Source organism: Eubalaena glacialis, chromosome 4 (genome assembly GCF_028564815.1).
Source record: "Eubalaena glacialis isolate mEubGla1 chromosome 4, mEubGla1.1.hap2.+ XY, whole genome shotgun sequence".
Lineage (NCBI taxonomy): Eukaryota > Metazoa > Chordata > Mammalia > Artiodactyla > Balaenidae > Eubalaena > Eubalaena glacialis.
The window spans coordinates 31,215,541-31,243,317 of record NC_083719.1 but is presented as its reverse complement, the minus strand read 5'-3'; the positions used below and the strand labels follow the sequence as shown (position 1 = coordinate 31,243,317).

General features: G+C 48.6%; 1 protein-coding gene across 2 annotated transcripts; it reads left to right on the top strand.

Moving 5' to 3' along the window:
• Positions 1-790: 790 nt before the first annotated feature.
• Positions 791-27,777, top strand: GDNF (glial cell derived neurotrophic factor). 2 transcript variants are annotated; one of them, XM_061187727.1, is made up of 3 exons: positions 791-1,042; positions 5,811-5,909; positions 27,240-27,777. In XM_061187727.1, the coding sequence occupies exons 2-3, from the start codon at positions 5,837-5,839 to the stop codon at positions 27,722-27,724; spliced, it is 558 nt and encodes a 185-aa protein (XP_061043710.1). In that variant the 5' UTR covers positions 791-1,042; positions 5,811-5,836; the 3' UTR covers positions 27,725-27,777. The 2 variants fall into 2 exon arrangements, with proteins under 2 accessions (XP_061043710.1, XP_061043709.1); XM_061187726.1 differs by having other exon boundaries at positions 5,811-5,987.

Sequence of the window (27,777 nt, the reverse complement as noted above, 5' to 3'; positions counted from 1 at the left end):
CGGCCAGCAGCTGTTCTCCTCGCCACTGCCTTCTGCCCTGCAGAAAAGCCAGAGGGCTAGACACCCGAGGAGGAAGGAGAGGCTTCGACAGGCGCGAGGAAAGCCCAGGGTAGCCCTCTACCCGACAGAGCCGCGGCTCAGAGAGCGAGGCGCGAGGGCCAAGCCGGGCGCGGGCGCCGCGGTCAAGTTCGGATTGCTCCCTTCGGTTCGTCTGCGCAGAGCTCCGCACATTCCTCCGGATCTACCCGGCGAGGAGGAGGCGCGAGCCCGGCAGCGTCTCCACGCGCTGAGCGCTCTCTCCCTGCACCCCGGGGAGGGGCGCCTCGCGTCACCCACTCGCACCCCGAGCCCCCGCCTCGGGAGCTCGGGCGCCTCCTCACTGTTCTCCGTTCCCTCCCCGCCACCGCTGACTCTAGACCCCTCCCCTCACGGGGCCCCGCGCTTCCCCTCCCCCACCCCGGCCCCCCGGACCGGGCTCTCAAGGACCAGCCTGCGCTCCTGGCGCCCTCATGTCTTCACGGGACTCTCGGCGCCGGTTGACGTGGTGTCTCGTTCGGATTTCCAGGCCAGACCTCAGCTCCGGCGGCAGCATCAGCCCGGCGCGTCTCGTCCTCCCAGGCGCTGCGCCCCGAGAAGGCGCAGAGCGCGGCCGCCGCCGCTGAACCGGCCGCCGCGCCCCGCGCCCGCGCAGCCCGGGCTAAAAGCGCGGAGCGCGCAACCCTGTCACCCCCCACCCAAGGCAGCGGCGGCTGCTCGGACCTCGGCTTCTGGGGGTGCGGGGAGCCGGCGGGGGAGCTGTCTGCATCCCTCGCCCTTCTCGCGGCGGCGGCGGCGGCGGCGGCGGCGGCGGCGGCGGGAGCCTTGGCCGCCGCCTCCTGCGCGCCCTTGCTGCCCCGAGCAGCCCCAGGATTGCAAACTCGTGCCCCTGACCTATCGGGCGGGGCTCCGCGCTCCTGCCCTCGGCCCGGATGGGTCTCCTGGCTGGGACTTGGGGCTCCTGGAGTTAATGTCCAACTGGAGGTCTGCGGAGACCGGATCCGAGGTAAGCGGGGGAGCGGGCCTGGGGGGAGTGGGCGGGGGGCGCCTGAGTCGCCAGCGGGTGCGTCGGGCTGTGCGGCGCTGGAGACAGAGGGGGCGCGGCTGGACCCCAGAGCAGGCGGTGAGACTAGAAAGAGGGGACACTGGAGGGAACCGAAGCGCCGGGAGGACAGAAGAGAGAGAGAGAAGTGGAACCGGGGAGAGGCTGGGTTTGCGGAGGGGCAGGTTGCCTTTCCTCGTGGGCAAAAATCTCTGGTGCCCCTGCTGCCTCTGGACCCGGGCATATCCGACAGGGGCAGTTTCCCTCCCCGACTCGGCGAGGTGCTCTTCCGTCAAGTCCCGGGAAGGTGCGGGACTGGACTCGCCTTTGAACCTACCACGACCAGAGTTGGGTTCTCTGTGGACGCGCAGCTGCATAGATACCATTACCGGGAGCGTAACTTGGTTTGGTCTGTTCCAAGGGAAAGTGTAGGCCCCGGGAGGGACTGCTGCAAAGGTGCTGAGAACCTAAAAATAGAGAGCTCACCTCCTCCGGCGCGGTCTTGCAAATCTACATTCCTAGCCCTGGTCGGAACCCGGTTGCTGGCACTTTCCTAATGCCCGAAATCCCACCTCACCATCCCCGTCAAGCTTAAGAGACGGGCTTCCTGAACAGTCCAGGACCAGGGCCTCCGCCTCGAGCAGACTCTTGAACCTTCTCAAGGTCTCCCCTAAGCCATCTCAGTGATGGGTTGAATGACTTTCCTCTGTACTCTATGCCACTTCCCCCAGTAACACCCCCGCCACCACCCTGGCACAGCCTCAGGGCTGACTTCGCTGTCGTTTGGTTTCCAGACCCACCGGGTGAAAACGAACCCTCTTTGGGGCGGGGAATGACTCTAGCCGGAACCCCCAGCCTCCTGACGCCTCCCTAGTTTCGGGGCTGGCACACGCGCCCGCAGAGCCGACGTGCGCGCCCCAGGGGAGCTGCCCAGCCCCGCGCTCGCAACACTTTTGCTCATTGGTGGGGACAAACACAACTCTTCCGAGCCCTGCCGCGGATGTGTTAGAGCGCACTCCACTCTTCCACAGTATATTTGGGGCGGGGGGAGTATAAGTGGTTTACAATGTTGTGTGAGTTTCGGCTGTACAGTGAAGTGAATCAGCTATATGTATACATATATCCCCTCCCTCTTGGACCTCCCTCCCCGCCCCCATCCCACCCATCTAGGCCATCTTGAATATACACTTAAGTATCCCAAGGAAGAGATGCTGCTGCCAACCTGACGCACGCACCTCTTCCCGCAAAGCCCTGGAACAGGGAGCTGCTGGCCTTCCTCCCAGCCGCGACCAGGTCTCGCCCTCACAGTTTCGCCACGTCTTCGCTTCGGCAGGGCTCAGGGACAGTGTCGCCTTTTCAACAAGTGTCAGGTGTTCGGGGAGCCCGCTGCGTCCCCAGCCCACTCTCGCAAGGGGTTCGGGTGCCCCTGGGTCTGGCACCCGGCCTCGGGCCCTTTAACAGACAGACCCCTTCCTAGACTGTCTGCAGAAGGCGGCGCTCATTCTTTTTCCTGCTCTGGTCTTGGGCCCGACAGAATAAGCCCTCCGTCCGTCCAGGACACAAGACACAGTTAAGAAAAGCAATTCATCTTTTCAGCAACTTCTGTCCCTATCCCAAAAGAAAGCCCCCGAGTTACAGCACGCCGCCACCCACCCGCCCACCCATCCACCCCAGCCTCCCTTTTCTCCTCCTGAGACCTGGATCTCGAAGGCAAAGCCCAAACAAACCTCCCAGCCTGCCAGATACAAGAAGGCGCGGGGGCACTGGCGGCGGGAGCGCTCACACGCGCTGAAGCTGTCACCGTGACGCGGGGGAGGGGGGGAGTTCAAAAAGCAGGTTGCCGAGAAACCAGCTTAAGTGAGGTGGGTAGAGAAAAATTAGGGAGTGAGGATGAAGAGGGGTAGGAGCCTGAAAAGCAGGGATGCTCGTGAGGACATCCAGAAGTTCCGGGGGGGGGGGTAATTTGCATTTGGGGAAGGATTGTAAGGGGAGTGCTCGTTCATCGGTTCTATGCTTAAAATGACAACGCAGCCCCAGCCGCGTGGGCGCTCCAGGACTCCGGCGGTTTCTGGTGCCCTCTGGTGCTGGGAACCCAGAAGCGCCCCGCGGCGAGCGGCGGCTTCTGACGGCACTTTTGGCTTTTGGGACGTCCTTTCCGCCCTGGACTTGGGGACCACCAGGTGCCGGCGCCCGCGACGCTCCCCTTTTGCCCTCCCGGGCGCGTAAGTCCTGGGCGCAGAGGGGAACCAGCCTGCAGGGTACGAGGACGGGTGCGGGGGCACCTGGCGGAGCCGACTTCGGGAGCAGAACTTGGTTACCGCACGTGGCAGCGCGTTCCACAACTCGCGCTCGTAGCAAAGGCGGACGGTTGCGGCAGAAACACTTCGGACAGATGTGCTTTAAGAAAGCGATAAAGAGACCATCAGGGAACCCGCGGGGTGTGGGGGGTGTGTGGGAAAAACCTCTGCGTGGACCGCTGTGAACGCGAGCCGCCGGATTCCCTCCTCTTGCTCCTCCAGGCAAATACCGGGAACTAAAGAGCCGCTCCGGCTGCAGCCTGCCCCGGCGGTGCGCAGAAGGAAGAATGCGCCCTCCCCGTCGGGGGGAGGTGGGAGAGCTCTTTTCGTGGCCTGCGCCGCACCCGGCGGAGGGCGGGAACCGGGGCCGGGAGCCTCCTTTGGCGAGGCGGGGAGTTTTCCGCTGAACTCTTTTGCCAGCTTCGCCACACTTCTAATTGAGGATCTCCACGTCCAATTTAAAAAGCCCTCCGTTGGCCAAGCAGGAAAAAAAGGAAAAACCCTCTTAATGCGGAAGGGAAATCTGGTGCCTCTGTCGCTTCCTGCTGGCGGCCACCACGATTTGGGATAGCGCATTAATCCCGCGCCTCCCCGCCCCTCAGGGCCGCCAGCCAGTTCGCACGCACCCGCGAGCGGGCCCTGGGCGACGGGGCGGGAGGCCTCGCGTTCCCCTGTCCTCTCTGCTCGAGCGCCTCGCTGGGCTCGTTTTGCACGGCCTGGGTGAGGTGTTGCCTGGGCCCCCGCGCCCCAACCCAGAGCCTTTGCTTTTCCCCGGGTTTGTAAATCAGCCAGCGGGGCATGGGGCGCCCGGAGCTGCAGGTTTTCGGAGTTCCTAGTCCCTACAGACTCCCCGAGCCCAACAGCTGCATAGCGAACAAACAGACGCCCGAGGGATGGAAAATGCATTCGTCTCCGCAGCGGTGGGAGGTGGCGGTCGAATGAAACGCTTCCCCGGGTGGCCTGCACCGGAAGCCGGGCGGGAGTTCTGGGTGGAGATGGGGGGCGGTTGCTGGAAGGGAGGCGGGCGCTCCTGGCCGCTAATGGAGAGGAAAGGGGCCGAGGTTTTTGTTTTTACCTGGAAACTCTTACTCTCTCCCACGGAAAAAGTTCAAGGAGATTTTCCTAAGAATCCCTTTTATTTGGAGGAAAGAGAATCATCAACTGCATGAGTCTCGTAGTCCTTGGAAACTGAACACTGGCATTGGGAAGGCACTGGGTAACACCGCACCCCAAGGCGCCCGGGTCTCCCGCCACCTCCTAATTGTGTGGGGCTTGGCCCCGAGTTGAGGGGGCCTTTTTCTCACCAGCCCCCTGCTGCGTGACCCTCCTTTCTAGGGGTGTGCGGAGTGACAGACCAAACGGAGGCCCCTGACTCAGAGGACCTGAGCCCCACCGCGCGCCCTTTCCTGGTATAGACCTCCTGGTGCCCGTGCTCCTCTGTAGCGTCCCGGACCGGGTACAGTTGTCCAGGAGTGACTGTGACCGGGCGTGGGGAGCTCGCAACTCCTCTGCGAGGGGAAGGGATTTAAGGCCAGAATCTCGCAAAACTGCAAAAATAAGGAGGGCGTTCGGGGACATCACGAACATTTTCAAGACAAAGGCAATCCCTACCTAACAGTAATGCTAAAACACTTATTGAGCGCTTCCTTTATGCTTGGCTAGGCCTTTCCATGTGTTAATATTCATAGCCTTAGGAAGTGGAAGTAGTATTTTAAACCGAGTTGAAGCTTTGGGAAGTGAAGTAACTTAACGCAGATATTCCCCGGACAGCCCCAAAGTCTCCAAGTCCCTACTAACTTCTTGTTCCGACGACAAAATACTAATTTAAGTGGGAGGAGTAAAGCTTGGACGAGGTTAGTGGTGCCACTGAGCCTGCCCCCGCCTAGCTGAGGGCAGGATCAGGACCCCGGGCGGTCCCGCACTTGATTTTATTCCTGAAATAAAAGGCTGGTCTCTTGCTTGGGTCCAGGGCTCTTCCCCGGGGCCTGTGGGAGCTGCTGGACGGGGCGGGAAGCACAGGGTGAGGGTTGCCCGGTCGCCCCCTAGGAAGCGGGGGGGGGGGGTTGCGCGCCAGTGCTGGTGTCGTCGTGTTGGCCACGCGTCCGGTGTCGTCGTGTTGGTACCGGCGGGGGCAGCGGCCCTGCTCGAAAATCCGACCCCTGGGATCCGGTGGCGGAAGAGAAGGGCACTTGTGGGATGGCCGCCAGGGAGGCGAACCCAGGAGCGGGGACGAGCAGGCGGCTGGGAAGGAAGGAGGGGGGGGGGTGTCCGGGGAACCGCCGGGCTGCCGCGGTCCGGGAGGAGGGCGGTGCCGAGTCTGGCGGGGAGCCCCGAGGACCCGCGGGGCCGAGGCGCCCCGGGCAGCGCGGCGGCCCTCGGCGTCCAGGCCTAACGCGCTCTCCCCGGTTCTCTCGCCCGCCCGCCCGCCCGCCCAGGTGCCGCCGCCGGACGGGACTCTAAGATGAAGTTATGGGATGTCGTGGCTGTCTGCCTGGTGCTGCTCCACACCGCGTCCGCCTTCCCGCTGCCCGCCGGTAAGAGGCCTCCCGAGGCGCCCGCCGAAGACCGCTCCCTCGGCCGCCGCCGCGCGCCCTTCGCGCTGAGCAGTGACTGTAAGAACCGCTCCCTCCCCGCGGGGGTCACCCCACCCGCCGCTCGCACGCACCCCAAGTCAGCCCCGACCGCAGTGTGGCCTCCCGACCCAGGGCAGAGCCGCGCTGGCGCCGACGCCCCCTCGCGGTTCGTAGCCACCGGCTGGTGCCCCGGGACCCCAACACCTAGTCTGCATGTGGCACGCGCTGGTTTTGCCCAGCGCAGGGGGTAGCACATTTTCCTGCTGCTCATTTAGGGTTCCGAGGAACAGCTGTTTACCCCAGCGGTACCACCACCACCACCGTAGGAAAACACGCAGTTGTCCCCTTTCCTCTGCTTCCCCATCACACATACACACACCCCCGTTTTTTCTTCCCAAGCCCTCTTTCTCTGTTTGGGTGTGCCTGGCTTTGCTGAATTCTGAGAACGATGGCATTTCCATCCTAAACTGCCCTTGCAAGGGAAGAGGCTGAGGTTTCACAAAACCAAGCCAGAGTCAGAGAAAACACAGAAGGGCCTTGATTTCCAGAACAAGCATCTGGGCAGTGTCAAATCTGTTCAGAAAAGTTCCAGTTCTAGAAAGACAACGGTACATAGTGCTAGCTGGGGCTAGGGGGAAAAGAAACAAACAAACCATCGTTCACTCCACACATGACAATGTTAACTCTTAAGAAAAGACCAGGTTATTAATATTAGAAAATGAGTCTGTGATTTGCCTCTCAAAAATGTCTTAGGAGTTTATCAGGGCACGTCAACTATGATTTGATATAATTTACCCTCCGCTCTTGAGAAGTTATCTATTGCATAAAGCAGAGTATGCTTCAACACAAGTTAGAGATTACTGGGGAGGTATGTAGCTAACAAAGGTAGCAGCAGAGAACTTGCACAACCCCAAACTAAAGCAATAGTGAACCGTCACCATAACCACTCACCACTCCCGTTACCCTTCAAGCTGTTTTGCATTTGAAACATGCACAGTAGAAAGGGTCCCAGAGTCAGCTGTATGCTGGAGTCCCCCAAACCTATGGCCTTGGGCTAAAAATCGCCCAGGAAATGTGATGTGCTTATCTTATGCTTAATTACAACAATTAAAGCATCGTCTTCCAGAAGTCCCAGGGAAAAGAAAAAGTGCATTTTTCTAAGGCAAATTAAGACTTCAAGAGTGACTTAGGGTTAGAAAGAGAACACAGTTGATCCCTTGAAATTGAAGGAACTGTTCCAAGAGTTTCTGTCCATTAGTTGTATAAACCTATTTTTAAAGGCTTTGGTTTCAACCACGAGTTTCCATCTTAGCGTATACAATGTTTCTGCAGTAGAAACTTAAAATGCCCTTTAGTGCCATTGTCTTCAGAACTGTACCCATGAGGGCTGAGTAAGTGGCTTTTCATTGGTTCAAGCAGCCTGGGTCAGAGGAACAGGAACACAGTGGAAGGTAATAGTTTTCTAACCAAGACATTCTGGAGAGAAAAATGACTGTACCTGATTATGAAGCTGATTAATTCATGGAGGTTTAATTAGCATATTAGTATCCCGTCTACCTAGGCTTATTTAATGCTGGCTCCTGGTGCTGGCTCTGCTTTTGGCTAATTCTGTGACCTTGGACAAATTACTTACTACAGAACTCAATGAACAGTTTACAACTACACAGTAAAGGAAGGCCTTTCCACTCCAAAATGCCAGTGACCGTGAGATTGGCCCCCCCCCGGAAGACCCCCCTCCCCCACCCGCACACTCCACCGTAACCTTCCTTTGGGAAAAGACTCATAAGAAAAGACCCCTGCTCACTGGACTCACCTGGGGAACTTTAATGACTGCTGATGCTGGGCTTCACCAGGAGAGATTCTGATCTCATTGGTTTGGGGCGTGGCCTGGGCATCTAGATATTTAGATGTTCCCCAAGTGAGTCTAATGTGTAGTCAGGGTTGAATCCCTATGGCTTGATAATACCCTAAGAAAATCCGTGCCTCATGTAAGGTACAGGCAGTCACAAAGCAAGCAAGGTAGCCGTAATCCTACTGATGGACGGCGGTAGCTGGGGGTTCTGGGGAAAGGGAGATCACTTCCCTTTTCCAAAACTGACGCTGAGTCATCAATGGACAAGATTCTGACCACTGTGTTTACATTAGAACCAGCAGAACACACCTCATTCTGTTTTATCTATCGGAAGACCCAATAGATCCTTGAAAGAGAAATGTTCCCAAAGAGAAAGTGAGCTGCATTCTAAGCCAAATTGACTTCCTTCCAGGTATGTTCAATACGGGAGCAAGCTGTCAGTGCGGGGAAGGCGGAATAATGACAATGTGCAGACTTTGAACACTCAACCAGTGTCAACATGCTCCTGTCACAGCGCTGACATTTATATCCTGCACTGTACGCCATGCAACTGGTTAAGGCTTATGTAGAAAAACATTCAGTCACTCGTTTCATTTGGAAATAGAAAGTACCGTAAATACTGGTCCCTCTTCTTTTCAAATGCTTGTAACTTAGTGATTGAGCAAAGGCTCTTTGATGCCACCTTGAGTCATTCTGTGCTGTTTAAAGGGGGCTGGACTGCACCCTGTCCACATACACACCCTTGAGGTTGCGTGTATTTTGCTGGTTCCAATATAAATGAAACAGCCAGAATTCTGTTCCTACCATTATCATGAGCTGAACCAACCAAGTAGAATTCATAACTGGCTCACTCGTTTGCCTAGAGGTTGACAATAAAGTTCATGGGCTGTGGCTGCCTCCTGTAGCGACTTTGAACTTGTCTAAACTCAAAGACTTGTGATTTTCCTTTTGGGGCATCCAAGACTTTTCCCTTTCACCATCTTTGGTTTTTTTTTTATTTTGCTTTTTACCCATATCTTCTCCAAAGGGCGATTAGAGCAGGCCTGAGGCATCTAGAAAGCGAAACAAGAAGGTGATACGCACAGATGTCATAGCATTTTAGAGCCCAAAGGTACTCCTATGGTCCCCAAGCCTAAAGATGTAAAGCAGCTTGTCCAAAGTGCCAGAGTTCCATGATGGCAGGAGGAAGATCTGCTGAAACTGGGACCAGAGTTTCTCCAAACCACTGAAATGCAGAGCGTTCAGTTTTGCTACCTAGGGGAAAACACTTTATGTGGGAGGAAGGTTTTCAGCTAATGAGTAAAACCGTGTTGCACAAGGTTGCCTGAACTTATTAAAGGTTAGTTAATCGTAGTCACATACCAGATCTCAGCTGTGTATGATAACTCTAAATGTGTTTCATAAGTGAAAGCACAAAATGCATGTGGTTTTTAAAAATTTGCGATCTAAAAGCACATATTCATTCAACAAGTAATTAATGTGTGCCTGTATGTGCCAGGCACTGTCCTAGGTGCTAGGGAATCCTTGGTGCACAGACAAACGCCCCTGTCCTCATGAAACGTACTCTCTAGTAAAGGTGCAGCGTGTGGTGCAATTTGGTAGCATCATAAACTAAAACTAAACATGAAGAACCTTGGGCTGAAAAGGTGGGCTTTCTATGTGACCGGAAACCAACTAGAAAAAACCCTGAGCATTCTTAAATTGTAATTGCAGGTAATCCACAATTTATTGTAATCTAATGGGGTTATATTCCACCAGTTTGCTAGCAAGTCACAAATTTTCCTAGAGAAACCATCTTACAAATCAAGCTATCAAGTTCCCAGACTAGCCCACAAAAATCTATGTAAACCGTGATAGAACTGAGATATAATTCACACTATTATTGGGCTAGAGTCTCTTCCCAGGTTGCCAGCTCCCATAATCTGCAGAAGGAGGGCATAGAGCAAATCATGGAGTTTCAACAAGCAAGAGCTCACGTTCACACATTCAGATCAGTCTATGGTTTGGATCCCAGTCTTGCCACTTACCCAGCTGTTACTTAACAGCTCTGAAAGCTCAGTTTCCTCATCTGTAAAATAGGAATACTATTCATCCTGCCTCCTGGGGCTGCTGTGAGAGTTAAACGAGATAATGCTTTGTAAAACCTGTGCCCCATAAACAACTATTGTACTTGCCATCCTCCTTGCAGCATGCACCCAGTGAATGCCTTTTCTCCCGCCACAGACTTTCACTTCAGCCCCTGCCAAGCCATTGCTCTAACTGGTGGAATTTCAAGCAGCCTGACAAAGCATGGAGAGTGAAAGAAATGCAGGCCTTGCAGGGAGGCTATTTTGGGCCCCAGAGACAGTCAGTTGGTCAGCACGTAGGCGGGCCAGTCTTGCCTGGGATTCTGCCCCCGGGTCAGCTCCCCCTGGCTCTTCCCAGGTTTCACAGCTCCTTCCCTTCCCCATTCTCTGAGCCCACATAGTTCCTATGGAATTGTTCCCACCAGATTCCCAAGTTAGGGAGACCCTCTTCCCCATGGGAAGAAGGGGGCCAGGGCACACTAAGATCCTTACAGGTAGGTGATAAGGGGGCTGTGAGTTGGAGGCTCCCTGTCTTGAGATAGAGTATTTCTGTTTTAAGTGATCCCACCTGGATATTTAAGATGGTTCACAAACCCAGCAAAAAAACTGTTAGTGAATTTAGTAAACTTTCAGCCCATTGTTATTCGGCTAAGAAAGCTTCTAGTGCAATAAGCTGGTTAAATTTTAAGCTTTCAAATCTAATGTTGTGGGTTCAGAGTTCAGAATAAATAAGTGCCGTCCATCTATTGCTTCTTATTATTTTAGGGACTGTATGAATAGATGATACTGTAATAAAGTCCCTAAGCTGGAAAAGGGCTGTGCCACTTGGGATGGGGCTCCTGGAATCAGGAAATCGCATGTCAGGCTTTTAGGAAGCATTGATTTCTCACTTGAGATCTGAGACCAACATCTCATTCTGGCCTCAGTCTGAAAACCTATTTCAAACTGTTGCTGTTTAGAGAAATCTATTTCAGGCTTAATTTGAATTGGCCAGTCTTAGGACCTTAGGCCGATCCAACAGCCAAATAATTATTCTCAAAAGATTCTACTTTCACTGATAGAAAAATAAAAGCTATCTGGCATTTTCCCCTCCTAATGTCCCCTTTCGTCTTTGTTTCTTTAGCACTTAATGGTCCATAGCCCCTTTATTCAATTAAAACACATATTCTTTAATTAATCACTTGAGCTCAATCAGGAAGCAAGTATTAAATAGCTTTCATGCTCTAGGTGCTGTGTGGGCATCTAAAAGGCAAAATTGCGAACTTAAATAGCTTATGATCTAGTTGTAAACTATGGATAGGCCGATGGGTGTGTGGGTGGGCGGGTGGATTGTCAGTCCGACAGATAGCTATGTCTACCAAGGCATGTATGTTAGCTGTGGTCATGGTAAGAATTCCTAGCAATGAAGTCACTGGGATTCGGCGATTATAGCAGGAAAGAATTTGGGGGAGAGGGGGGATTTGAGTTGGTACTTGAAAGATGGGTATTAGGAAAGGAAGGGAAAGGGAAAAGGGCACATTCCAGACCAAGGAGAAGCATAGGCAAATTTGTGATCACGATATGGGGAAGGGGCAGGTGGTGGATACAAGGAGGAGGCCAGACTAGTCGCCAAGTACTGAGAACAGGTGGCGGGAAGTAGTGTGAAATTTAGGATATCTCTGTAGGTGATACCCAGATTATGAGATACTGTAAAATCCAGGAAAAGAAGGTGCTTGCTCTGTTTCTTTTTTTTTTTTTTTTTTGTAATTTATTTATTTATTTTTGGCTGTGTTGGGTCTTCGTTTCTGTGCGAGGGCTTTCTCTAGTTGTGGCAAGTGGGGGCCACTCTTCATCGCGGTGCGCGGGCCTCTCACTATCGCGGCCTCTCTTGTTGCGGAGCACAGGCTCCAGACGCGCAGGCTCAGTAGTTGTGGCTCACGGGCCTAGTTGCTCCGCGGCATGTGGGATCTTCCCAGACCAGGGCTCGAACCCGTGTCCCCTGCATTGGCAGGCAGATTCTCAACCACTGCGCCACCAGGGAAGCCCTTGCTCTGTTTCTGATGGCAGCGGGGTGCCGCTGGAGTGTCTCAAGCAAGTAGGTGGCAGCAAGCGGGATCTCAATGCAAAGCCTTCTTGCTGCAAAACTTACACGTCCCAAGCTTCACGAGTCTATAGCATAGGCATATTTTTCATTTTGAAGTGTGCCTTTATTTTTAAAGTGTTTAGGCATAAGCACAATTGAATCAACCTGTTAATCCTCAAATAAGTGAAGAGCTATGAATAAAAACTTAAGTTAGTATCATACAGATGAACGTATTTACTAAACAGAAATAGACTCACAGACATAGAAAACAAACTTATGGTTACCAAAGGGGAAAGGTGGGGGAGAGGGATGGATTGGGAGTTTGGTATTAGCAGATGCAAACTATTATATATAGGATAGATAAACAACAAGGACCTACTGTATAGCACAGGGAACTATATTCAATATCTTGTAATAGACACGGGAAGTGGGAAGGGTAAGCTGGGACAAAGTGAGAGAGTGGCATGGACATATATACACTACCAAATGTAAAATAGATAGCTAGTGGGAAGCAGCTACATCGCACAGGGAAATCAGCTCGGTGCTTTGTGTCCACCTAGAGGCGTGGGATAGGGAGGGTGGGAGGGAGACGCGAGAGGGAGGAGATATGGGGATACATGTATATGTATAGCTGATTCACTTTGTTATACAGCAGAAACTAACACACCATTGTAAAGCAATTATACTCCAATAAAGATGTTAAAAAAATATCTTGTAATAAACTATAATGGAAAAGAATCTGAAAAAGAATATATATACATATACATATATATATATCTCTCTGAATCACTTTGCTGTACACCAGAAACTGACACAACATTGTAAATCAACTATACTTCAATTAAAAATAAAGAAATAAATAAAATCAAAGCTAAAGAAAAATAAAGTTAGTATCAGAGCACATCTTAGCTCTCCACGTGGTAACCCACTTTTTAACAAATAAGGTTTTTAAAATTTATTTTATTGAGTATAGTTGATTTACAATATTGTGTTAATTTCTGCTGTACAACAAAGTGATTCAGTTGTACATATATATACATTCTTTTTCATATTCTTTTCCATTATGGTTTGTCACAGGATATTGAATATAGTTCCCTGTGCTATACAATAGGACCTTGTTGTTTATCCATCCTATATATAGTAGTTTGCATCTGCTAATACCAAACTCCCAATCCATCCCTCCCTCTCCCCCCTTCCCCTTTGGTAACCACAAGTCTGTTCTCTATGTCTGTGAGTCTATTTCTGTTTCGTAGATAAGTTCACTTGTGTCATATTTTAGATTAGATTAGATTCCACATATAAGTGATATATGGTATTTGTCCTTCTCTTTCTGACTTACTTCACTTCTTATGATAATCTCTAGGTCCATCCATGTTGCTGCAAATGGCATTATCTCATTCTTTTTTATGGCCGAGTAGTATTCCATTATATATATGTGTATATATATATATATATACCACATCTTCTTTATCCATTCATTTGTTGATGAACATTTAGGTTGTTCCATGTCTTGCCTATTGTGAATAGTGCTGCTTTGAACATAGGGATGCATGTATCTTTTTGAATTATAGTTTTGTCCAGAGATATGCCCAGGAGTGGGACTGCTGGATCATGGCAATTCAATTTTTAGTTTTTTGAGGAAATTCCATACTGTTTTCCACAATGGCTGCACCAGTTTACATTCCCACCAACGGTGTAGGAGGGTTCTCTTTTCTCCACACCCTCTGCAGCATTTGTTATTTTAACAAACAGGTTTTGCATATTGTCCTAAAATCGAGTAGGTTTGAGCTATACCGGACAAGAGGAGATGTTATTTATCCCCATTGTACAGATGAAGCAATGAGACCTAGAGATTTGCTCAAGGTCACAAATCCAATAAGTGGTGAAGCCAGCAAACCTCAAACTTCTAGTCCCAAAGCCAATAATGCTGGCTTAACACAGACTGTTCTCATATTAGTAGATTAAGAAAACACAAACCCTGGCTTGCTAAAAATGTATTCACTAACTGAAACACGTCTTTCTAGGAAAATCAATGAGCAAACTAATAGAAAGAAGCAAGGAATATTATATTTCCTTGAGGCCCTTTCTTTGATCCCTGTTTGGGCTGCAGTGGGCCTAGGCTCATATTATTAATGGCTATTTCGAAGTCTAAATCAGGACATTTTAGGGAGAGAAACATGTATTTCTCTGCACACTCCTATAATATCGATGCTTTTTGCAGTGAGAGAAGGCTCCCTAACTCTTCGGGACAAAGTGAGGTCTCCTAGAATGCTTGATAGGCTGATGGCATTTGGGAGGCCTTCGAGAAGGCACTTGTCCTCAGGTGGCTTCTGTTCCGCCCAGGGAAGGAAGCGTCCACTTGGGAAGCCAAGGGTGACTGCACACGTGCCAGAGTGATGGCCTCTGTGGGAACAGGAGTGGGATTGCATACACAGATCTTGGGTCACTATTGGGAATCAACTGCTTAGCTCAGTAGAGACAAAACCCACTTTTGTATGATTGTATAACTGAGCATGGTTTTTAAAGTCTTCAAACTTTTGTGCTTGCAAACCTACAAAATTACGTAGAAAAACTATTGCACACTTCTAAAGTGATATCTGCAATTTTATCACAAGTTTAAATAGTGGTAGCAGATGTAATTTCCAGCCCATTTGGGAACTAGATATGTGCTTCAAATCTATTTTTGGCAAAACCTTGGTGCTGCAGATGTAACTTATTCAATTCGTGGAAAATTATCAAACAGATCAGCTCAAATAAGTTTATTTTTTGGTCAGAAAAGGTCCAACTTCATTTTCACTTCAAATGCATGTGTTAGTATACATCCATGACAACCACCACGCCTCTGGATCCTAATTATAAGATGAATAGATGGATGGGTGGATGGACAGACAGGCAAATAAAGCACCATGCCTTGCCATGAGTGCCTGGACAGAATGAAATACGGAACCACCTACTTTGGTATTTCCTGATTCATTCATATGGGACTTTTCAGTAAGTGTTCATGGTACAATGAACACTCACGTCCCCTTTTCACCAAGACTGACCTCTCGTTAGCATTTTGCTTCATTTTTTTCCCTAAACCATTTGAGAATTACTTGCAAACATAACAATAAATAGTTCAGCATGAACCTTCTAGGAGCCAAGGACATTACCTTATATAACCACAATTCAGTTATCAGTCTCAGGAAATTTAACATTTACACAATACTGTTATCCAATAGATAGTCCATATTCAGATGCCCCCACTTGTGGCAATAATGTTCTTCATAGTTTTTTCCCTTAATTGAGGGTCACAACTTGCATTTGACTGTCATGTCTCTTTATTCTCCTTTAATCTAGAATTAGCTCCCAAGCCTTTTTTCCCACAACATTTTGAGAAGTCCAGACTGTCTTGCCTGCTGTTCTGCAGACTGCCCTTCGGTTTGGATTTGTGTGATTGTTTCCACGTGATTAGATTCAGGTACACATCTTTGGAATCCTAAGTTCATGATGACGTGTCCTCACATCATGAGTCGCCGATGCCAGTTTATCCCAAAGAGCCATGCACGCCTGAACTGTCCTTACAGGTGTCTATCCATCAGACAGTGCCTCGCGGTAAAATGAGTGAGCTGGGCAGGAAGGCAGAAGGATGACTGTGAAAGGAGAACTGGCTGCAGGAGTGTTCGTAGGTGGACCAGTCTTAGGACGCAGCACATGTGAAATCTGGGGATCTGGACATTGATTCTCTTAAAACTACCCATAGACTCTGTTGAAAGTCCTCATGTACCCCCAGAGGGATACATGCCACAGGCTGAAGACACCGATCTATGCCATGGTGGACACAGACTATTGTTCATGGGCTGTGGAGTCAGTTGATGTTTGTGTGGTTAATTTGGGGGCATTTCTAGGAAGAGAGAAGGGGCAGCCCAGACTCCCAAGACAGGCCTGTTCGTTCTGCCCACAGACCACCATGCCGGGGCCTCCCGGCCTTCTCCTCCATGGGACATGCTGGACAAACAAGGGGCCAGTGTCTGCATCCCCTTTGTCCACAGCCGGCAGAGTTGGTCTTCACGCCACTGCCTCCAATGCAATGTCAGTGAAGAACGGGCACAGACGTGAAAACCATAGGGACTGACTTTTGGTGCCATTTGTTAAGTACTTTCAGGTGCTGAACCGAAAATTTTCCTCCATTCCGTGTAACTCTCCCCACTTTCAGGGGAGATCGGGGCTGCACAGGGTTAATCAACTTAACCAGACCGGACCCAGGAAAGCCTGAGGGAACACTCACTCTTTTGACCATCCTGCATGACCACTTCCTGCCAGCCCACCACTCTCCTACGAAGCTCTTCTGGCTACGTCAGCGAGGAGAAAAGTCAGGCGTGGAGGTTTTGTAAATGCAGCTGTTTTTGAATGATACGTCTAGCTCATTACCTGAAGAGTCTTTGAGATTCCAGTAAATTCATCCACCAAGGGGTAGAAAGTCCCTCCTCACATCTGACCACAGGAATCCATCAGGCAGGCTCCAATGATAAAGAATGCTTTTCCTTCACCCCCTTTATTCTCCTTTCAGCTTCTTAATCCCTCCTCTTCTTGCCCAGGTCCCTCAGGCCCTTCGAGTTCCTTCTACCCACTGCTCAGGTGGGCCCACTGGGAAGGGCCCAGGGAAGTTGAATGCAGGACCCAGTGGAACCATGGGGCCTCTCAGGCTGCAGGCAGGGCTTTGTGGGAAGGAAGGAGCCAGGTTCTTTTGCTTTCCAGGTTCCTTTGGGGTTTCAAAAACCACCTCAAAAACCACCTGCCTCTGAGAACATCTCAAGGGATTATTTTCCCAAGGGGCGCTTTGTACGCTTCATTGTATTGGGTAACTTTCTCTCCCTCCCCTGTTAAGTGTTTTATAAGGGCAGTAGCAGGGCTCCTGGTGTGCACTCTTGAGCATGAGGTGTTTACAGCTGGCTGTGGTCTGCTTTTAGCTCGCACCAGGTGTTCATGGATTAGCTAACAAATGGACACCCTATTGAGTGTTTTCCTGACTTAAAAGCAGAAGAATGGACCTTTTCCCCTCAGGGGAGCCATTCTGTATTACCATAAAATTATTAACATCACTATAATAAAAGTATGGACCACATAGGTGGAAATCAGAGCAGGGCAATTAGAAGCTGAGTAACAAAATGAATGTAGTCCATCTTTCCTGAGTGAAGTTTTTGGCTATTTGTATTCATAGAGTAATTTCCATTACAGTGATGACAAGTTTTCTTAGTTAAATTGTAGGATAAGTAGTCAAGATATGGTATAGCTAATAAGTGTGTGCGATGTTGGTCAAAGTAGGTGGAAGTGGTAACTAAAATGGCATTCTGGTGGGCAAATGGCCTTTAAAAGTATACCCAAGGCTTCTTTTACTGTATTTTGAACTGGTTGGCCTTTTCTTCTGTCTTGAGAGGATCCAGAAATGCTTTTTTAAAACAACAAAACACTGGTGTTTTTACAACGCAAATACTTTTCAAATAAACCCATGTCATGTTTTATTGCCGGCAAACCACTGGTCATGGAGAGAATGCCCTGGTAGCTCTGGCAGTGGTCACAATGACTTAGTAAATTGCCTCAGCTGGTGATTGTTCATGGGAGAATAGATGCTGTGGACCCCTCTTGAAGTTAACCCGAGTCCACTCTGACCAGGATGGTCTATCTAATGCTAGATGAATACCCTGTCCAAAATAGGAAAGTAAGGGTGGTCGTCACATGACGCGAGATGCCTCAGCATTCCAGTACTTAGAGACCCATGGGTGCTTTATTTTAATTAGTTCAAATAAGTGGCAAAGTCAACACTTTTAAATAGTAGCAGATGACAGAACTTTGAATTTTTCAGAGAACTGCAACACTCTCCTGAACCAACACCACACGTTTCAGAGGTCGCTGAAGGTCAAATAAAAAACAAGCATCAACGGCCCCCAAGACAAGCTGTGGGGCTCTTACAGTGCATTTGGTAGCAGTTGCCATGGATGATTCCAGCCTTAGAGTCCTAAGACCAAGCAGCAAAACCAGAAATGAATAAAACAGAGATTTTGAGAAAATGGCAATTTTGCCATTTGGGTGAGGGAGAATGCAGGATTATAGCACGTTGGTGTCTGTGTCCTCTCAGAGGTCATTGGCTCCTTCTCTACCTTTACAGATGGAGACTGGGGTGTAAGGATACCTCCCACTAGAACTTGGGTGCTTTGAGACACAAGTATAGGGCCCTTTCTACACATCTCTTCACCTCTCCTAAATAGGACATAGGAAGATGACTTGATGAGTTGAGAGGCACTTGGTTATTTCAGGTGTAACCAAGACGTTGAACCAAGAGGCAAACGGAAAAGGTTGAGAACTGCTAGAACCTCAAATACCTCTTATGGGGTCTCCTGGGGCCCCTGATGGTGGCGGTTAGCAGAATGCTGCTGGGGCATCAGTAGAGGCAGTCCTCTCCCTGACGGGGGTGACACCAAGACTTAGACTGTCCGCATCTTAGGGCATTAGCACTGGGGAAGGCCCCCGAGAGGGGCTAGCCGACCTCAGAAGGGTTCAGTGACTAGTCCAAGGTCACAGGCTGGGCAGGGACTGACCCCGGACTGGAATCCCAGGCTCTGTCCTCTCCAGCTCTGCAGTGAGACTTTATCACTTGGTGCCAGCGTGAGTTTGAGGAGCTTCCGGAGACGGGGCCTCTCTGTCTGAATCTGCCACCGCCCTTGGCTGCCGGTTTTCCGGTTTTAACTGGGAAATTGCCAGTTCTGCCTTAGGGTGATACGCAAGACCCAGGATGTGGGAGAGATGCCCCTGAACGGCATGCTTTTCCCTTTCTGGAGACGATTTACTGTATTCTGTGGTCCATGGCAGCCTAACTTTAGAATCTACTTAATGTACCTCAGTTCATGCTGAACTTTCCAGTAGAAAGTGTGTTTCTCACTTCCTGTTCTGAATGTGGTAAATGCTTGCAGGTGAAATCAGCATATCTTGCACGCTTTCCAGAGTAAGTTACCACACACCCGAGACTAGACAAGCTGCACCGTAGTGGAATTTTTACTTAAAAACAGATAGGCAGCTTGGAGCCCTAGAACAAGTCTGAGCTTTGAAACCAAAACCAGCTGAGTCTACATTTATGAGCCACGTGGCCTTGGGCAGATAGATATTTACCTTCTCTGAGCCTCAGTTTCCTGATCTGTAAAGTAGAGACAAATATGCGACCCCGACTTTAGCCTTGCAGGGATGTTGTCAGGGTTGAAATTCATGCTGGGTGGCATCCATCCCACCTTTACACTGGTCATACTAAGTACATCAAGGAAGCTGTCATTTCAAATAGAGGATGATGCATTTTTTTGGTAATGTGGGGAATTTTAAAAGTAAGACTCCGTCATGTAGTTTTCATAATACTGCAGTATTAGTGAAAGAAAATCATGTTTGTACATTATTGAAAAGTAAAAACAGCATTCTAAAGAATGACATTAGTTGGGAATTTTCTTGAGAGGTTACATAAATCTTAGGCTGATCTTTCCATGTAAACCTGCATGTGTATATGTGTATATACACATATATGTTTGTATATATGTGTGTGTGTATACACACACACAGAACTTCTCTTTTTTATATACTTGGTCTACAGAGCAATCTGTACTTTACCTGGGGTACAGGTAGGCAACAAATATCAGATTAAATGTCCTCCCCCCCGGGGGGGCGGGTTTCACGTGCCTCCTTTTGCAGACAGCCTTTCAGGAGAGGCCCCGCAGGCACAGCATCTCTGGACTCACACCCAGGGTCTAGCCCACCCCAGAACTGGGCACCACCTGGAGTGAGGGCACCCGGGCGCTGATTGAAGATGTGCCTCTCGCCTGTGTGGCCTTGACCTAGGCAGTAGGTCACCCCTGAGGACCTCAGCGTATTAACCCTTGCCCTTCCAGTACACAGAAGCTGGATGCTTTTCGCTGAAGTACAGAGGTGGGTCCTCCCCAGAGCGAGAAACACCTGGGCCTTCTCTCCAGAGCCTCTGCATCCTTGAGGCTAGTTCTGGCCTGGAAGACGGCTCCTGTAGGAGAGGCCCACTGTGGGTGCGAGGGTCCAGCCCTCTCCTTCCTGGGCTCCTCAGGGCCCACCCCACTCCGGGTAAGGGGTCACCTCCTCACTGCTTTCTACACAACCTTGCGCTGCCTCCCTCATGGGCCCACGGGTCAAAGACAGGCTGAAAACCGGCTTAGACACCCAGCCAGGCCGGGTGAGGAGGGGGACAACCCAATACGAGTATAAAATGACCCCTTTGATTAAAATATAATTAACCTGAAAAATATATATATATAATTAACCTGTACTCTTTTGAAGAGAAATCTAACATTTAAAAGAATACTTTGTCCACTGAATGCCAGCTTAGCCAAGATCATGTTTTGAATTATGTGCTTCTTAGTTCAGCTATTACAAGGAGTACTCCGAGGTCTCACCATTGTTCCTATAAAAACTCAATTAACTTTACCAGATAGTCAATATCCCAGGCCTTTGTTCCTGAGGTAATGTTACTGTTTTCCCATAATCGAGGGGGGCAAAGTCTCTGCAGTGAATGGTTTGGTTTGTTCCCAGAGTCTGGCCGGGTACAAGGTTTCATTTGTTTAAATAACATTGTTTATACAAAGGACACATCAAAGTTAAAATATTTTAAATAGAATAATGCCAAAATATTTAGTTGCACCCTAAAGGATGACTTAAATGCATTTGAGCGTTTTGATTTTTCGAAAACTTTAGCTTTTAGATGTCCATGTATTCCCAGATCTAGCCTCCAAGTGGGTCTGGGAAATGGGCAAGTGTTTGACTTACTTTTTAAAAACGATGCTCCTCTTTTGTGCTTTGCAAGTATTTTACTATCAAAGTTCATACTAATGAGGGCCATTTGTGTAGCTGACATGCTGCCAAGCCCTTTATAGGATAAAGAAAGTGATATGCCATTAAGTCTTAATTTGGGGAACTAATCCAAACCCAACCCCTTTGCTGCCCCTGGTTCAGTGAATTCCAGGAACATGGAGGCGGCTGGGGGCTTCTTGGTCCCCCAGGGAGTTTACTTGCCTGAGCCCGGTGTGAGGCCTCTGCAGACACCCTAAAGATTGGCTTAGTGGGGGCATGGCTCACAATGCCCCCGCCAAATGCCTAGTGTTGATAACTTGAGGTCTCTTTAGAAATGAACTCAGTCAGCAGCAAAAGGCCTGGGATTAGGAATTCAGTTGGAAGAGACAGGCCAATTTGCTCTATGGTTTGGAAAATATAATGTTGCCCTTTTCTAGTTTCCAAAATTCATATCCATGTAAAACTTTCAGCATAAATATTTATTTTTTCATCTACTGTTCAACAAGGAGAAGAAAGGGGGCAGGGGGAAATCCCTTCAGTTCAATAAGAATCACCTATGTCCTGAACCTGAGGCTTAAATAAACATTTCCACCTTAACGACAAGGCATGAGGGAGATGTCCCATCAAAAGCAGTTCTCATTAGCTACACTCTTTCTTTTTATTTTTTTATTTTTATTTTTGGCTGCATTGGGTCTTCGTTGCTGCGCGGGGGCTTTCTCTAGTACGGCAAGCGGGGGCTACTCTTCGTTGCGGTGCGCAGGCTTCTCATCGCGGTGCCTTCTCTTTGTTGCGGAGCACGGGCTCTAGGCGCACGGGCTTCAGTAGTTGTAGCATGCAGGCTCAGTAGTTGTGGCTCGCGGGCTCTAGAGCGCAGGCTCAGTAGTTGTGGCGCACGGGCTTAGTTGCTCCACGGCATGTGGGATCTTCTGGGACCAGGGCTCGAACTTGTGTCCCCTGCATTGGCAGGCGGATTCTTAACCACTGCACCACCAGGGAAGCCCCTACAGTGTATAGTTTAACACATCAAACACAGATTGACTGCTTCCCAGGTGCCTGGAAGCCTTTTAATTCAGGCTTAATGATCCATTCACCACCTCACCCAAAAGCATAAGTGGTTGGTGCATTCACACTGCTACACGCATCACCCCAAAAACGCCAAGCAGAAATTAAAATAAAGAAAAAGGAACTAAACGTTCTCATAATAAAGGATAAGTATGTCCCAAACATTATTGAGGACTGCTTATACTAAAAATTTATTTGCTAGTTATCTGAAATTCAAATTTAATTAGGTATTCTGTATTTTATCTGGCAAGCAAAGCCAGTGGACAGAGTCATGTGGTCAAAATGTCTTAAAAAGGAGGGACAACATTTTTCCAGAACTTTGAAAGTGTCAGGCAATAAATAAGAACATTATAAATGCTGATTCAAATCATCATTATAACCCTAGTAATATAAAATTATGTAATTTATCATGTTATATAAATTAATGAGTCTCTATAAACCAGTGTAAGTTGAACTTTTGTAAGTCAAATGTTTTCCCATTCGTTTATGTTAAAATTTTAGTAATATTTCATCCTCATTTCTGATTAATCCTCAGCTGATTCTCAATCAGTTTTAACTTCCATGTTCCCAGGTTCTTAAGTTAATGATCTATTCAGGAGTTCTTGAAAAGAGCCAGGGACCCCATCATGTGGATCCTTTTGTAAAACAAAGAGTCTCTTTAGAAATTTGAAGACTTTTTTTTCTGTACTTTGACTAATCACCCCTAAGATACCATGTTTAGAAGTTCAGACTTCTACTCAAGCATGGGTTTTTGAAACTGAGCACACCTAATTTCCTCTTTTACAGCTTATTATTGAAAAAAAAGTCACAAATAGCATAAGCAACTCATTTTCCGAAATAAGTAGTTCATGTCTTTAACGCAGAGTGCTTTAAAAAAATTTTCAGGGAATTTCCTGGTGGTCCAGTGGCACTTTCACTGCTGTGGCCTGGGTTCAATCCCTGGTCTGGGAACTAAGAATCCTGCAAGCCGTGTGGTGTGGCCAAAAAAAAAAAACAATTTATTTTTTTAACATCTTTATTGGAGTATAATTGCTTTACAATGGTGTGTTAGTTTCTGCTTTATAACAAAGTGAATCAGCTATACATATACATATATCCCCATGTCTCCTCCCTCTTGCGTCTCCCTCCCACCCTCCCTATCCCATCCCTCTAGGTGGTCACAAAGCACGGAGCTGATCTCCCTGTGCTATGCGGCTGCTTCCCACTAGCTATCTATTTTACATTTGGTAGTGTATATATGTCCATGCTACTCTCTCACTTCGTCCCAACTTACCCTTTCCCCTTCCCGTGTCCTCAAGTCCATTCTCTGTGTCTGCGTCTTTATTCCTGTCCTGCCCCTAGGTTCTTCAGAACCATCTTTTTTTTTTTTTAGATTCCATATATATATGTATGTTAGCATATGGTATTTGTTTTTCTCTTTCTGACTTACTTCACTCCGTATGACAGACTCTAGGTCCATCCACCTCACTACAAATAACTCAATTTCGTTTCTTTTCATGGCTGAGTAATATTCCATTGTATATATGTGCCACATCTTCTTTATCCATTCAACATTTTTTTTTTAAGAACAGAGAAGGAAAGGAAGGGAGAGAGGGAGGGAGGAAGGAAGGAAAGGACGAAGGAAGGTGGGGAGGGAGGAACGGAGGAAGGATGGAAACTTCCTAAGGGAGTCCAGTAGAAGCGGTTCAGAGGAAATGACAAATTCAGATTCCAGTACTCTCCCACTCTTCCAGCCCTTCTTGAGAAAACGTTACTCCCATGGAGCCAGAACCTTTCCGAATCCTCAGGATGCAGTGGGCTTTGAGAGCTGACACTTTAACGCTGCCGGAAGCTGGCAAGGGGGTGAGCTTGGTTATTCGCTGCTTATTCGCCCTCAGGAGGGAGATGACCGTGCTGCTCGGCGCACTGCAGCTGCCCGCGTGACCGAGGCTGTTTATTTTGGAGCCTTTCATTTCATCATGGTGCGGTTCTCTGAAGCCCAAGTGTCCCCTGGATAAATTAAGGACTCTCTCTTTCTCCCCCCATAAAGTGACCTAACTCGTTCAGAAATCATTGTGGGCCTCCAGGGACCAGATCCCATGGTAGGCACCTGGGATCCACTGGTGAGCAAGCCAAGCAAAGGTCCCTGCCTCGTGGAGGTGACGTTCGCTCACAGAAGACAGACAACAAGCAGTCAACGTAAGGAAAGTTAGTTAGACAGTGTGTTGGAAGGTAGTGAGTATTATGCTGGGGAGGGAAGAGGGCGGGAGGGTCTGGATTCGGGCTCGGGAGGGATTGCATTTGAAACAGGGAGGTCAAGGTGGGGCTTGGTGGTGGTGACATTTGAGCAAAGACTTGAAGGGGATGTGGGCACGAGCCACTGGGTACTCTGCAGGAATGGTGTTTCAGGCAGAGAGGGAACAGCCAGCACAAAGGCCCTGAGTCCCTGTTTGTGTTCTGTCTGTGTGGTTCTCAACCACGATGATCTTGCCCCCAGGGGACGTTTGGCAATATCTGGAGACACTTTAGTTCGTCACTGTTGGGATGGGGCTGGGGGATACTACTGACATCTCCTGGGTAGAGGCCAGGGATGCAACTAAACATCCTCAAATGCTCCCACAACAAAGAATGTTCCAGCCCAAAATGTCAGTAGTGCTGAGGTTGAGAAACCTTGTGTTTGAGGAACAGTGAGGAGGCCAGAGAAGCTGGAGGGGGAGGCAGTAAGGAAGAAGGAAGTTGCACACGAGGTCAGTGGTAACAAAGGCTGGGACAGAGTGGGTGGCCAGGACAGGGGGGGCCTTGGGCCAGTGTGGACTTTGGCTTTTATGCCAAGGGAAATGGGGAGGCATTGGAGGGCTTGGAGCAGAGGAGGGACATGAGCTGCATTAACAGTTTTAAGAGTGTTGCTCTGGCTGCCAGGTGGAAAACAGACTGAAGGAGGGTAAGGCTGGAATGCAGGGGTTCGGGGGCAAGAGGCGATGGGGCACAGACCAGTGGAAGCAGCTTCGAGAATTCTGTGCACAGAACGATCCAGTGCCAAATTTTAGATTTTAGATTTAGGGCAACAAGGTGATCTGGAAATTCCACACCATCCCCACTCTTTTCATTACTATATGTCATATGTTTTGCATACACACACACACACAGATGAGAGAGAAACAGAAATAGATATGGTTAAGTTGCCTTAGCTGGATTATGTTTTACACAACAGGATACCTGATATCTGTTTTAACAATTTGTTCATAACAAAACAATTTGACGTGGGTTAGGCACAGTGTAATCCTTCTCTGCTTTAACATGGGCTTGGCAAAAAAAATTCCCTCTTGTTAACAGCTCTTTTGCGGCATATTGTCCTAAGCCACATATAACCCTAAACATACTAAATTACCTGAAAATGGGATGGGGAGCATAAAAGGTTTAGTACCTAATAAATGGGCATTTGAATTGCTTTCCTCTTTTAAAAATGTATTCAGTTGTTCAAAGTTACTCTTCTCTTACTTGATCAGCCGAAGCAAATGCTTGAAACACAGCAGAAAACGCCAAGAGACTGCAAATTCATGCATTTGCCCAAAGGTCTCAAACATCGTAGAAGCATCACCTCAATCATTCCTCCATGTGATCTCCCTAAAATGCACATCTCTTGTCCTCTTTGCAGCCAAAGCCAGTGGGAGCCGTGTGACAGCCTGCAGCAGAGGCTGGACACCCCCCTCCCACCATCTGCCCACAAACAGCGTCTCAGTCCATGTACTGCTATAGCACATTTAAATGTCATCTTCCATGTCCTGGCTATTGTAAATAGAGCTGCAGTGAACATTTTGGTACCTGACTCTTTTTGAATTATGGTTTTCTCAGGGTATATGCCCAGTAGTGGGATTGCTGGGTCGTATGGTAGTTCTATTTTTAGTTTTTTAAGGAATCTCCAAGTGTCCATCAACAGATGGATGGATAAAGAAGATGTGGCACATATATACAATGGAATATTACTCAGCCATAAAAAGAAATGAAATTGAGTTATTTGTAGTGAGGTGGATGGACCTAGAGTCTGTCATAGAGTGAAGTAAGTCAGAAAGAGAAAAACAAATACCGTATGCTAACACATATATATGGAATCTAAAAAAAAATGGTCATGAAGAACCTAGGGGCAAGACGGGAATAAAGACACAGACCTACTAGAGAATGGACTTGAGGATACGGGGAGGGGGAAGGGTAAGCTGGGACGAAGTGAGAGGGTGGCATGGACATATATACACTACCAAATGTAGGGTAGATGGCTGGTGGGAAGCAGCCACATAGCACAGGGAGATCAGCTCTGTGCTTTGTGACCACCTAGGGTGGAGGGATAGGGAGGGTGGGAGGGAGGGAGACACAAGAGGGAAGAGATATGGGGACATATGTATATGTGTAACTGATTTGCTTCGTTGTAGAGCAGAAGCTGACCCAACATTGTGGAGCAATGGTACTCCAATGAAGATGTTAAAAAAAAAAAAAGAAAGAAAGAAAATACATTAACTGTAAATACTCAAAAAAAAAAAAAAAAGAAATATAAGGTTAAATAAAATATATGAAAATTTTTTTAAAAAATGTCATCTTACAGTATGACCATATACTTTTAAAGTCATGCTAATCCAAAGAAGTGGTAAATTAGTCTCTGTGTTAGTAAAAAGTAGGCTTCATGTTTTTAAAGGAAGCTTTAAAATATAGTTGAGCTCTAGAGCTTTTCATGTGACCTATCAAAATGGTTCTCGTCCCACTCAGCTGAGCAGAGGTGTTAAGTCGGGCTGGATTTCAGGGAAGAGCACTCCTCGGTATTCCAGGTGAAAGTAGCAGTGTCTTCCAAGCCCAATCCAGGGTTAATCCTTTTTTCACCCTCTAAGACAGGGTTTCTCAACGTATGCTCCATGGACCACCCCCATCAGAATTTCTCCAGGGCTCGTTAAAAATACAGATTCCTCGGCCCCTCCCCACGCTTCCCTTAAGGGTCGGGCTAGGACTCTGCATCTCCCTGAGCATCCCAGCATAGTCCCATCCACACTCACATCTGAGAACCACAACTGTAGGTTACGTTATTAGAACAAGAAGAAGGGGCCTCCATCAGCATCAGCACCCTCAATACAGACGCGTTACAAAATGGCAGATGCTATTCAAATGGCAATTCCACTTCTAAGGATTTGTCTTCAGCAAGGAAGCGTGTCACCCCCCCCCCCCCCCCGTGTCAGTCTCCTCTTTCGAGTGAATGCACTTCCTTCCGCGGAGTCTTGGAGGGTACCTTTTGGCCTGTGTCCTCAGGGTCGGGGTGGAGGGGGTGACAGTGGTCCCTGAGCTGGTAGTTTCACCGTGAGGCCGAGCTTGGCCGCCTTCAGGAGAGACTGTGATCTTGGAGCCTCCTCGAAATGGTCGTTGCTGTCGTCTCATTTGACCGTTTCTGTTTTCTTGTTGCACAGCAAATATGCCAGAGGATTATCCTGATCAGTTTGATGATGTCATGGATTTTATACAAGCCACCATTAGAAGACTGAAAAGGTCACCAGAGAAACAAATGGCCGTGCTTCCTCGCAGAGAGCGGCACCGGCAGGCTGCAGCCGCCAGCCCGGAGAGTTCCCGAGGGAAAGGCCGGCGGGGCCAGAGGGGCCGAAATCGGGGGTGCGTCTTAACTGCCGTGCATCTGAATGTCACCGACTTGGGTTTGGGCTACGAAACCAAGGAGGAACTCATTTTCAGGTACTGCAGCGGCTCATGCGATGCAGCCGAGACAATGTATGACAAAATATTAAAAAACTTGTCCAAAAATAGAAGGCTGGTGAGTGACAAAGTCGGGCAGGCGTGTTGCAGACCCCTCGCCTTCGATGACGACCTGTCCTTTTTAGATGATAACCTGGTTTACCATATTCTGAGAAAGCATTCCGCTAAACGCTGTGGATGTATCTGACTCCCGCTCCAGAGACCGCTGTGTATTGCATTCCTGCCACAAAGTGCAAAGAA